Below are 12549 nucleotides of genomic sequence, written 5' to 3' on the forward strand. Positions count from 1 at the left end.
GTCTTGAAACTCTCTCTCTCTATGTATATAACAAATTAGTAGATATATATGAAGCTTCTTTTTCTTTTGGATAATATAGATCAGTTTTTTAAAAAAATATATTTATTTATTTATTAAAATTTTTTTCATTTTACATATCAACCCCAGTTCCCCCTCCCTCCCTTTCTCCCGCCTCCTCACCTCCCTCCACTCTGTCCCCATTCCACTCCTCAGAGTGGGTAAGGCCTCCCATGGTAGTCAACAAAGTCTGGCATACCAAGTTGAAGGAGAGCCTAGCCCCTCCCCATTGTATCAAGGCTGAGCAAGGTATCCCACCATAGAGAATGGGTTCCAAAAAGTCAGTTCATGCACCTGGGATAAGTCCTGGCCCTGCTGCCAGGGACCCCACAAACAGATCAAGCCACACAACTGTCAACCACATTCAGTGGGCCTAGTTCAGTCCCATGCAAGTTCCCAAGCTGTCAGTCCAGAGTCAGTGAGCTCCAACTAGCTCCAGTCAGCTGTCTCTGTGGGTTTTCCCATCATGATCTTGATCCCCTCCTCTTCTTCTTCTTCTTCTTCTTCTTCTTCTTCTTCTTCTTCTTCTTCTTCTTCTTCTTCTTTTCTTCTTTCTTCTTCATATAGATCAGTTTTATTCAAAATTGACTATACATAACTGTTAAGAAGGTAATGAATTAAATACATAAACTGAAGATTGGGATTCAGAAAATATCCAGTTTCTCTTTGTGGTATATTGTTATAATTAATTACATAATAGATTTTCTAATTACCTTAAAATGTATCTTATTTATACTTAAATATATTTTGTGTATCACATTTTAAAAGTGGAGGAGGCCATATATTTAGAGATAGTGGGTGCACACATTTGGAGGGGTGGAAATAATTTAATTAAATTACTAATCTATGAAATTCTCAAAATTAAAAGGCAAAGTTAAATAAAAACAACAAAGTTAGAATATCCTTATATCTCTAAATCTCAAACCAGGCCCAGGTGAGGAAAATGACATTGCTCAAAAGCAAGATGGAATGCTGGATTCTGGTAAGTGAAAAGTAGCATACATATGTGCATAAGGAAGGTGATATGTAAGTAAAGAGATACACGATGCTTAACGTGGACGATTAAGTTGTCTCCATGGAGACATAAAGAACTCACCTGAGGTTGTCATATCTTCTAGAGTATTGGTCTTTATGGATTTACACATCTCTATGATCCATAACACAACGCCAAAGTTTGTCTAATGAGATGCTTTGTACATTGAATCACTAGAGACATAGTAGCTGTAAACCCTCTGATTTTACAACATGACTCATGAGGCTTGGCTCAGCCATAAAATGTATTTTTGGATCCTCTAAGAGCTTTTGCTTTTGACAAAGAACTCAGAGTCTCACAAAGAGATACTACCCTTCCTGACAATAGATATTCTGTGAGTACCCAATACCAGATTATTTGACTATTCTCCATTCCACAGTGATGACAGCAAGGTAATACAATATACTGGCATTTTCTAATTTCTGATATATAATCTGTGAGAAAAAATTCATGCAGAAGGTGAACAATTTATGAAGTTCCCCAGAGAGACCTTACTAACTGTCCCATGTTTTCTGGTACCTTTATAAAATTATACAATTTTGCCATCTTTCTAAAACAACATGAGCATTAATAGTTCCATCTTCAATTTCTAGTGTGCCCAAACTTTCTATATTTATTTAAATACTTTGGTAAGCAAAGGAGAAAGATGACTTTTAGCTTTGTATTCTACTTTACTCACATTAAAATAAATCTCTATTCAGAAGAAATTGTTGTCAATTCAACCTGTAAACTATGAGAGCACTGTGGAATTGGGAGGCAGGCACACACCAAGAAATCGATAGACCTGATCTTGCTTCCTCATGACAAAATTACAAAATACTTAAAATTATAATAAGCACATGTATGTTGAAGTAATTAAAATGATCAACAACCTCAATTTTCAAGAGTTAACATGCTGTTGATCTAAAAGATATATACTTTTTTTAAAAAAAATTATGCATCTGACAAAATTCTTCTTACACATTTTGTCCTGTTGTTATTCTCCCAAGTTAGAGCATGGCATATGTTTTGTCTCTTATTTTCAAATTATGTTTTTCCTTACACATGGACTCTTTGTCCATATGTACTCATATAATAAATAATGTATATAAAAGGTGGAAAACAGGAAGGAACTTAATTGGAGAATTTATAAAGTAAAAATTTGTAGCTGGAAGCTGTATTGTGATTAAAATTAATAAAGTAGAACTGAAGGTATCACTTTTAATTAAAACTTACAGTAAGTAAAAACAGCTAATCCATGTATGGTGGTGCACTTGGGACACAAAGGCAGGCCAATCTCTGAGAGTTCAAGCCCAGCCTGATCTATATAGCAAGTTCAAGGACAGCCAAGACTGTTACATGGAGACACCTTGTCTTGAAACACACTAGCCTCCAAAAAAAGAAAAGAAAAAGAAATCTAATAATTGTCATACCAAGTACTCAATAATAAACATTAAATACTTCTGTAGGTTTGATAAATAAATACTTAATACATCTTTGGAAAATAATGGAATTTTAATTTCTTTTGGCTTTCAGTGTTGGCATTTACTCATAAATCTAATGCATTTTATTGTTCATTTATTTTACTTGTAGCATAAGACACTGATGTTTGCACCTACTTTCTCAGGACAAGTTTTCCCATGCTAGACAATGAACCCATGATATCCTCTGCCAATGATACTCAAAGCTATTGAAATCTCATACCTCTTTACATCTTTCATCCTGTGATGGAAAGATACAACATGGTATTATGATATCAGGGAAAACCCCAATAGAAAAATGTGAGAACTCTTTGTGTTTAACAGTATTCTGGCTGTTCTACTCAAGCTGGTTTATATGTGCTTATTTTTTCTCAATTCAATTCCAGCAACCTGTAACAATGGCATTAAGAATTTTCAAAGCAAGTATGTATAGAAGTTTTGAGTCAGACTGAGTGAATAAATTCCAAATAATAAATGATTTTTGCTTAGTGATCACTTTATTCTCTAAATAATTAAGGGATCCAAGTTAGACTGTCTATTGCTTCTCTTTTATTATGTGTTCATCTGTTCAGTGTTCCAACAAATTCTTGATATTCCCATGTGCATTTTTCCCTTATGATTTTCAATTTTTTTTCCCATTTGAATTTTTCTATTGGACAATAGGCAAATCTACTGTTGTCAGGAAAAAAATGCCTTACTAAGGATATCCTGAATTAATGATTTCTAATTATGTTTCTGTTTTTTGCTTTCTTTTGTTTGTTTGGTTGGTTGGTTTGGTCTTTTGAAACAGGATTTCTCTGTGTAGCCCTGGCCATCTTGGAACTCTGTAGATCACGCTGCCCTCAAACTCAGAGATCCACCTGCCTCTGCTTCCCTAGTACTTGTACTAAAGGTATTCACCATGATGTCCAGCATGTTTCTGTTTTTATAGTGATTAAGTTTGTTCTTCCTCAATGTCATATATTTACATAATGTATTAGGTTACTCTAACCTCCATACTTTATTATGTATCTCCTGTCCCTGCATTCGCCAACCTCCTGCAATACTCTTCCCCATATTAAGGCACAATACAATTACTAAATATACAGTGTTTCTTTGACAATTCATTCTCACAATTTTGCAAAATTAATGGGAGAGTTGATATAAAAACAATGAGTTGCTGAAAATTCATGTTATCCAAAGTGGAGGGGGGGACAGAGTGGAAAAGATAGAGATGAATGTGTAGAGTAATACATTTCTTCCTCAGGCAAAGTAGAAAGTGTAATGATCTATAAACAGACACAAAGGTTTCATTTTACCTTCAGTTTGCAATATACTAACGAGGTTTTCTATATCAGTAACTGTATGAGTAACATACGAGAAAGTTTATTGATGTGTGGATTCTTGCTTTATTTCTGAAAACTATTGCTTGTAATTCTTTCCTGGACATTTATAAGTGCATGTAACACAACATTAGGTGATGAGAACACTGATGACACTCTAGATCCATAGATTTAATTTCAATATAACCATATTTATTCATATTCATCAGTAGCAGAGAACACAAAAATCAAACATCTGCTTCAGAATTCTTTCTCCTGGGATTGACAGATGATCCAGAACTACAGGCCATCATCTTTGGACTCTTCCTATCCATGTACCTGGTCACAGTGCTTGGAAACCTGCTCATTATCCTGGCTGTCAGCTTTGACTCCCACCTCCATACCCCCATGTACTTCTTCCTCTCTAACCTATCCTTCACTGATATCTGCTTCATAACAAGCACAATTCCCAAGATGCTAAAGAACATCCAGAGTCAGAACAAAGCTATCAGTTACACAGATTGTCTTACACAGTTGTACTTTGTTGTTTTTCTTGGTGGAATGGAAAACTTTCTGCTGGCAGCAATGGCTTATGATCGCTATGTGGCCATCTGCCATCCACTTAGATACACAGTCATTATGAATCCAAGCTTCTGCATTCTGCTGACTTTATTCTCCGTGTTCATTAGCATGACAGATGCCCTACTTCACAGTCTGCTGGTATTACAACTATCCTTCTGCACAGAGGTGGAAATTCCACACTTCTTCTGTGAACTTGCTCATGTCATCAAGCTGTCTTGTTCTGACACCCTCATCAACTACATAGTGATATACTTGGCAGCTTGCATATTTGGTGGTCTTCCGTTTGGGGGCATTATTTTATCTTATGTTCAAATTGTCTCCTCAATTTTGAAGAAACCATCAATGAGAGGTAGTTATAAAGTCCTTTCCACATGTGGGTCTCACTTGTCAGTTGTTTCCCTGTTTTATGGCACAGTGTTTGGTGTCTACATCAGCTCTGCAGTTACTGACTCTCCCAGGAGCACAGCAGTGGCTTCAGTATTGTACACTGTGGTCCCTCAGATGCTAAACCCCTTTATCTACAGTCTGAGAAACAAAGATATGAAAGAAGCTTTCAGGAAAATAAGTGCTGGGATTGTGTGACAGTGTATTTAAACAAAGCTGTAGTTACCTTTGAAAACTAACTTCTGTTTGAACATATGACATGGCACCCTTAGAATTATATTCTGTTCATATTTCTACTGTTAGGTTAAAATAGCCATATATTATAATTTCTGAGGCTTAATACTGACAAATATTATCCTTGTTAGATACTAGCCTATGAAATTGATATCATTAGATAATATTAGTAAATTCAGTAAGATTCATTGGTTTCAAAATGCTATTAACATCTCTTCAAGCATTGTAATACAATGAAATTCCAGCAATAATACATTATAACAAGCAAAGCTGTGTGTTATGTCAAGAATGTTAGAGATATGGAATATATTGGAACAGAGACTATGGCTTCAATTGTTCCTTCAAAAAGTGGCCTCTTCAGGGCCCAGGCCTTGTCCAGACCACAAGTCATGCAGGAAAATTCAAGTATCATATGTATGATATCTGAGATATTTTTGTTAATAGGGTAACATGGTTGGGTAGGGGTCTGGAAAAGTCTTAGAGGCTTGTGAAGAAGGCAGATTTGATCAAAACATAGACATTAAAATCTAAGAATTACTAAATATATATTAAAACCTTAATAACATGTTATTCCAATCAGCATAGTCATAACAATGCCATTTTCCTTAAGCTTAACCCTCATAACATTTACTGTATTTTTATTGATTAAATTTTAACACACAGTTTTATAAGATTATCATTAGGGAATAATGTATCTTTGTAATGAACTAAATGATTTTACTTAAAATATGTTAAAATATGGCCAAATTAGGGTTGGGGATGTAACTCAGTGGTAGAGCATTTGCCTAGCAAGCACAAGGCCCTGGGTTCGGTCCTCAGGTCCGAAAAAAAAAAAATATGTCCAAATCATGCCACAATGACATGAGGTTTATCTTTTTGATAAATGAAGAATTATATATGTGAAATGAGGAGATATGAACAATAAGAACCTTCTGTGGATTACCAAGCATGTTCTTGGATGTGATCATACCCTTTTGTAAGACAGGCCTTAGTGTGGAAGTATTGGAGAAATTGAGACACACAAATATCAAATGTGGATTGCTGAAGTTACTGATTGATTTCTAATAATTTCTCATGTTGTCCTACAAATCTCATTTTTGGTATTAATTTAGTATTTATTTTAGACACAGACTTTTACAGTATAAATATGCTTTTAGCCATTAAAACTCAAACTCAGTAGAGTAAAACAATTCCATACTCTGTGTAATCATCATTGCTCAGAAAACTATTACATCTTATTGGTTATCAGTATGTACACGTTTAATGATCTGTAATTTTTATGTGTGGAAGGGGTTGAGACAGGGTTTCTTTGTGTATCCTTGGCTGCCCTGGGACTAATTCTGTAGATCATACTGGCCGTGAACTAATTATCTGGATTTTAATGGTACGTGCTAAAATTAAATTTAAGTACTGTTTCTCATTGAAAAAAATATTAGATAGCATTTTGTCTCATTTGCAACTGTACTAGCTAGTCTTATGTCAACTTAACAGAAGATAAGAGCTTTTTGAAAAGAGGGACAATCAATTAAGAAAATGCCTCCATAGAATCGAGCTGTAAAGTATTTTCTTTTTTTTTTTTCAAATGTTTTTTTTTCTTTATTATTATGTGTTTTAAATTTTATACATCAGCCATGGGTTCTCCTGTCCTCCCCCCTCTCGCTCCCACCCCCATCTTCCCCCCAGCCCCTCCCCTCCATTCCCATGTCCTCCAGGATCAAGGCACCCCTGGGGATTCATTTAAACCTGGTAAATTCAGTACAGGCAGGTCCTGTCACCTCCTTCCAAACTGAGCAAAGTGTCCCTGTGTAAGCCCAAGGTTTCAAACAGCCAGCTCATGCACAAAGGACAGATCCTGGTCCCACAGACTGGGTGCCTCCCAAATAGATCAAGCTATTCAATTGTCTCACTTATCCAGAGGGCCTGATCCAACTGGGGGCTCCACAGCCTTTGGTTCATAATTCATGTGCTTCCATTCATTTGGCTATTTGTCCCTGTGCTTTTTGCAATCCTGGATTCAACAATTCACACTCTTGCAGACCCTCTTCTTTCTCGACAGTTGGACACCTGGAGCTCCACCTGGGGCCTGGCTGAGGATCTCTGCATCCACTTCCATCAGTTATTGGATGAGAGTTCCAAGATGACTGTTAGGGTGTTTGGCCATCTGATCACCAGACTAGGTCAGATCAGGCTTTCTCTCGACCATTGCCAGCAGTCTATAGAGGGTGTATCATTGTGGATTTTTGGGGACCTCTCCAGCACTCTGCCTATTCCTGTTCTCATGTGGTCTTCATTTATCATGGTCTGTTATTCTTCATTCTCCCTTTCTGTTCTTGATCCAGCTGGGATCTCCTGCTCCCCTAAGCTTTCTTTCCCTCAAATCTTGCCCTTCATTACTCCCACTGTTGTCCAGGTTGTTCATGTAGATCTCATCCATTTCTCTGTCATTGGGTGATCCTTGGGTCTTTCCTAGGGTCCCGTTTTCTAGGTAGTCAAAAAATGGGAAGAACGCTATAAAAAACTAGAGGAAAGGTATTTTCTTAAGTAGTGATTGTTAGAGGAGGACCCAGCTGCTCACTACGGCTGGTGCCATCCCTAAACTGGTGGATTGGGGTTCCAGAAGAAGCAGGCTGAGCAAGTCATGTATAGCAAGCCAATAAGCAGGGCCCCTCTATGCTTTCTGCCTCCAGGACCTTCTCTGTTTGAGTTCCTGTCATGACTTCCCCCAGTGAGGAACAGTGCTATGCAAGTGTAAGATGAATCATCCTTTACTCCTCAAGGTTCTTTGGTCATGATGTCTCATCACAGCAATAACTAAGACAGTAACAAAAGGTGTTTTAATAGCTTGATATGTAGCTTCTGAATTGAAAAATATTTTCTATGTATTTGTAGTAGCACTATTGGATTTATCAGATTGTCTTAGTACAATGTTTTATTTCCAAAGACATTTCCTAAGAGGTAAGATTCACAAGCTTGTCCTTCCATTGGGTATTCCTACTGCTCCTCCATACATTATTATTTATTGTAATAATAAAACTGGTACAACTTATCTCTTGAAAAATCTGCATTTACATTATTATGAATTTGAGTCATTGTTACACATAGTAATTAATTAAATTCCTCTCTGGTGATATTGCAATAATATTGAATACACCTTTTTAGTATGTGTGTATGTGTATGTGTGTGTGTATTGGCAAGCAAGAAAGTGACTTTATGCACTCTAATCTCACAATGCTTTTTATCCAGGTTTCAAATAGATTTTTAGAAAGTGTGTGTGTGTGTGTGTGTGTGTGTGTGTGTGTGCACACGCGCGCACGCACACGCACGCTTTGTATTCCTTATATATTATGTACTTTGAATAGTACTTGATATAAAGCCCTACTTGCCTCAGTAAACATTTTTTGTTCTGTCTTAAGCTTTCAAATTTTACTATTGCTTTGGTTGTGGAACAGTAATCAATTTCTTCTTCATTACTTATTATGATGTATTAATTGACTCATCCAATTAGAGTGATCCAAATTTATATTAAACAATTCTTTTTATTACATTCTAGTATTTTCTTGAACTGCTTATTCTGAACAATGGAATTTTTCTGCATTTTCTGATCTAATCCACATGTATCAATAATATGGCAAGAAAAAAAAAAACAAATCCCTATAATTCTGTTTAAATTCTCAATCACACATGTATTATACCATATCTTATCATCAATTGTATAAACTTGTGATCACATAAGAAATGTGATTTGACTATCTATCAGGGGACTGTCTTGTCCAAAGAGAATTCCTCATCTGGTATTCCTCATCTCTCAGCATCAAAGGATTGCCTGTATTTTTCATCTAATAACGGAGTCTTGTCAGAATTCCCCCATCCATGTAGTCATGTCAGTAAGTACTGTCATTGCCCAGACCTTGTCTTGGTAGTATGGTGTATCCTAAACTTATATACAAGTGGCCATCGCTAAAGAGACTCAACAGGTTGTGATACATACATAGATATATTAAATAAAATCAATTATTTTTATTTGATTTTCCTTTATTTGTGTGTGTGTGTGTGTTGTCAATCAAAAATGACTTATACAATGTGTCACCTCTCAGTATCTCTTACATAACCAGTGGTTTTGGATACTATGTATGGACATGATAAATCAATGGAAGGGAATGAGCCCAAGAGGAGACACATGAGTCAGAGATATACCCACATTCAGAACTCCCACTAAAATACTAAACTGGATGCCATAGTATATATAAATTAGACCTGATGTATACCATTGTAGGCCCTGTGCAACTGTCTCTGTCTCTGTGAGTTCATATCCTCTTCACTCATACTTATTTAGAGGGCCTTCTTTTCTTGATATTTTCCATCCCACTGGACTCTTACAAACTTCTTCTACCTCCTGTTTCTTAGGGGAGGGCTCCAAAGGGAGGGATTTGATGGAATTGCTTAATGTTTCTATTTTATGGAATAACTTCAAGAGTATTGGCATTAATACTTCTTTGTAAGTCTGGTCCAATTATGCACTAAAACCATGTTCCTGGGCTTTTATAGATTGGTAGAGTTTTTAATAAGTGCTTCTATTTCATTAGGGTTAAATATTTGTTTAAATTGCTTATGTGATCTTGATCTAAATTTGGTAAGTGGTATATATTGAGGAAATTATCCATTTCTCTTAGATTTTCCAATTTAGTAGAGTACAGGTTTTAAAGTATGACCTTAGGATTCTCTGGATTTTTTCCCTGTGTCTATTGTTATGTCCCCCTTTTCAGTTTTACATTTGTTCATTTGGTTACTGTCTCTCTATGTCTTAGTAATTTGGACTAGTGTTTGTCAATCTTATTGATCTTTTCAAGGAACCAGTTCTCTGTTTATTGATTCTTTGTATTATTGTTTGGTTTTTGTTTCTATTTTATTCATTTTAGCCTTAAGTTTGATTATTTCTTAACATCTACTCATTTGGGTATTATTTCTTCCTCTCATTATAGAATTTTCAGATGTACTGTTAAGTTGTTTGTGTGATATCTCTACATTTTTGTGTAGACATGGTGCTATAAGACTGCCTCTAAGAACAATCTTCATTGTGTCCTATAAGTTTGAGTATGTTGTGTATTCATTTTCATTCCATTTTAGAAAGCATCTAATTTTTTTCTGAATATCTGTCTCAGTGCACTATTTTTCATTCAGTAGAGAGTTGTTCAATTTCTATGAGTTTGTAAGCTTTCTGTTGTTGCCTTTCTTCGGGATATCCAGCTTTAAACTGTGGTTGTCTGGCAGGAAGCAGGGAACTATTTTGAATTTCTTTTATCTGTTGAGGATTACTTTGTCTCCAACTATGTGGTCAATTTTAGAGAAAGTCTCATGATGTGCAGAGAAGAAGGTATATTAATTTGTGTTTGAATTGAATTGCTTTTTAAATAACTTAGGTCCATTTGGTTTCTAACTTCACTTAGCTCTAGAATTTGCCTCTTAATTAGTTAATAAAAAATAACTTTTTTGTCTGGATGTGGTGGTTTGAATGTTCGGCCCATAGGAAGTGGCACTATTAGGAGCTGTGGCCTTGTTGGAATAAGTGTGGCATGACCAGAAAAAGTTTGTCACTGTGATGGTGGGCTTTGAGATCTTATATGCTCCAGATACACCCAGTATGGGATTCAGTTTGCTTCCTATTGCCTGTGTATCAAGATGTAGAACTCACAGTTCCTTCTCTAGTATCATGTCTGTCTGTGTGCTGCCATGCTTCTTGCCATGATGATAATGGGCTAAACCTCTAAAGCTGTAAGTCAGCAACAAATCCATGTTTTCTTTTGTAAGATTTGCCATGGTTCATGGTATTTCTTTAGAGCAATAGAAACCCTAAGACATTATGTGGTACCATAGACTAGGGTATAGTTGTGACAGGCCTGACCATACTCTTGATTGTTGGAATATTGAACACTTTGGGACTTTAGACTAGAAAAGCAGTTGAATGATTTTAGTAGTGCTTTACTTTGGGCAACACTAGAAGAAGCATGTAAAACAGTGGTGCTGAGGGTGATTTGTATAGTTGAGGCCCAGTTCAAGAAGTTTCAGAGAAGAAAAATGTTAGTATGTGGCTTAGAGACTGATCTTGTGATGTATGGGTGAAGAATGTGGCTGCTTTTTGTCCTTTTCTGAAGAGTCTACATGAGTCTAAAATGAAGACATTTTGAAATCTCAAAACAACCTAGTATAATCTCTGTCATATGATTACTAATGTTCATGCTTATGAATACTTATAATGAAAAGGAGAAAGCTGAGCAAGTAAAACTAGAAAATGTACAGACTGAGTGCTGTGGGATAATGTTTTTGTACACTGGTTTAATAAAACGCTGATTGGCCAGGAGCCAGGCAGGAAGTATAGGTGGGATAAGCAGACAAGGGAGTGTTGACCTCAGGGCAGGATCCCACCCCACTAAGTTTCTACCTTGTGCAAAGGGATTAAAGAAAAGCATAGAGCTGGATATGGTGGAGCATGCCTGTAATCATAGCACACAGAAGCAGAGGCTGGCAGATCTCTAATTTCAGTGCTAGTGTGGTCTACACTACAAAGCAAGTTTCTGGAGAGCCAAATTGAGTATGTGGAGGAAACTAAGAAAATAAAAGCTTGTGAGGATGTAAATGAATGGGTCATGTTCTAGCTCCAGGAAGCAGCAGTACATGGCAGCTTTGGCCACATGGTTCTGGCTTTAAGGGGCTAGGAATTTGCCTCTGTAACTAAGGAAAGTAATACATACTATGGCACATGTGTTGAGGTCAGAGGAAACCTAGAGTAGTATTCTCTCCTTCCTCCACATAGTTCCTAAGGATGAAAATGAAACAATCAGGCTTGGCAAAAAGTATAATTGACTGCAAAGCCATTTTGATGGTCCATATTTCACTTTTAAAATGTGTTTTCTAATTAATATAATCCATTTTTGTAGTTTAATACTAGATACATAAAACTTAATTCCTGTTGTCCCCACATACTTTTTTATTGTTTGAGACTATCACAAATATGTATTATGTGTTTTGATAAAATACTCTTTCCCAATTTTCCCCTAATTGCCACTACTACTTTTTACTCACAACTTCATATGTTATTTTTTATAAAGAAAATTCAAATGAGTCTACTTAGTGTTCCCTGTATGCACATTTGTATAAGAGCATCTACTCAAGTATATATAGTTCTCAGGGACCATGTCCCTGAAGTAAACTTAATCTCCCTCCCCACAGGCATCAATTATCAATAGATTCTCAACAAAGGATAAGATTAAATTAATCTCTTACCAGTGTGTGCTAGGAATTTGGCTGGCTTAATTTTATACAGGTTTTATGCATGCATTCCCAGAAGCTGTGATTTCATTTGTGCAGCAGTACTGTCATGTCTATAAAATACTGTGTCTTCAAAGACATCTACTACTCTGACTCTTATAATTAAGCCATTCATTAGATCCCAGTCCTGATCTTCATTATCCATTTCAGCAAATTGTAACTCTTTGACTTTTTT

The 12549-nt window shown here is 36.2% G+C and overlaps 1 protein-coding gene across 1 annotated transcript; it reads left to right on the plus strand.

Moving 5' to 3' along the window:
* The first annotated feature begins 1471 nt into the window (after window positions 1–1471).
* Window positions 1472–5015, plus strand: LOC118586942 (olfactory receptor 7G2-like). The gene is made up of 2 exons (XM_036192409.1): window positions 1472–1482; window positions 4082–5015. The coding sequence occupies exons 1-2, from the start codon at window positions 1472–1474 to the stop codon at window positions 5013–5015; spliced, it is 945 nt and encodes a 314-aa protein (XP_036048302.1).
* Window positions 5016–12549: the final 7534 nt, after the last annotated feature.

This window comes from Onychomys torridus, chromosome 7 (genome assembly GCF_903995425.1).
Source record: "Onychomys torridus chromosome 7, mOncTor1.1, whole genome shotgun sequence".
Taxonomy (NCBI): domain Eukaryota; kingdom Metazoa; phylum Chordata; class Mammalia; order Rodentia; family Cricetidae; genus Onychomys; species Onychomys torridus.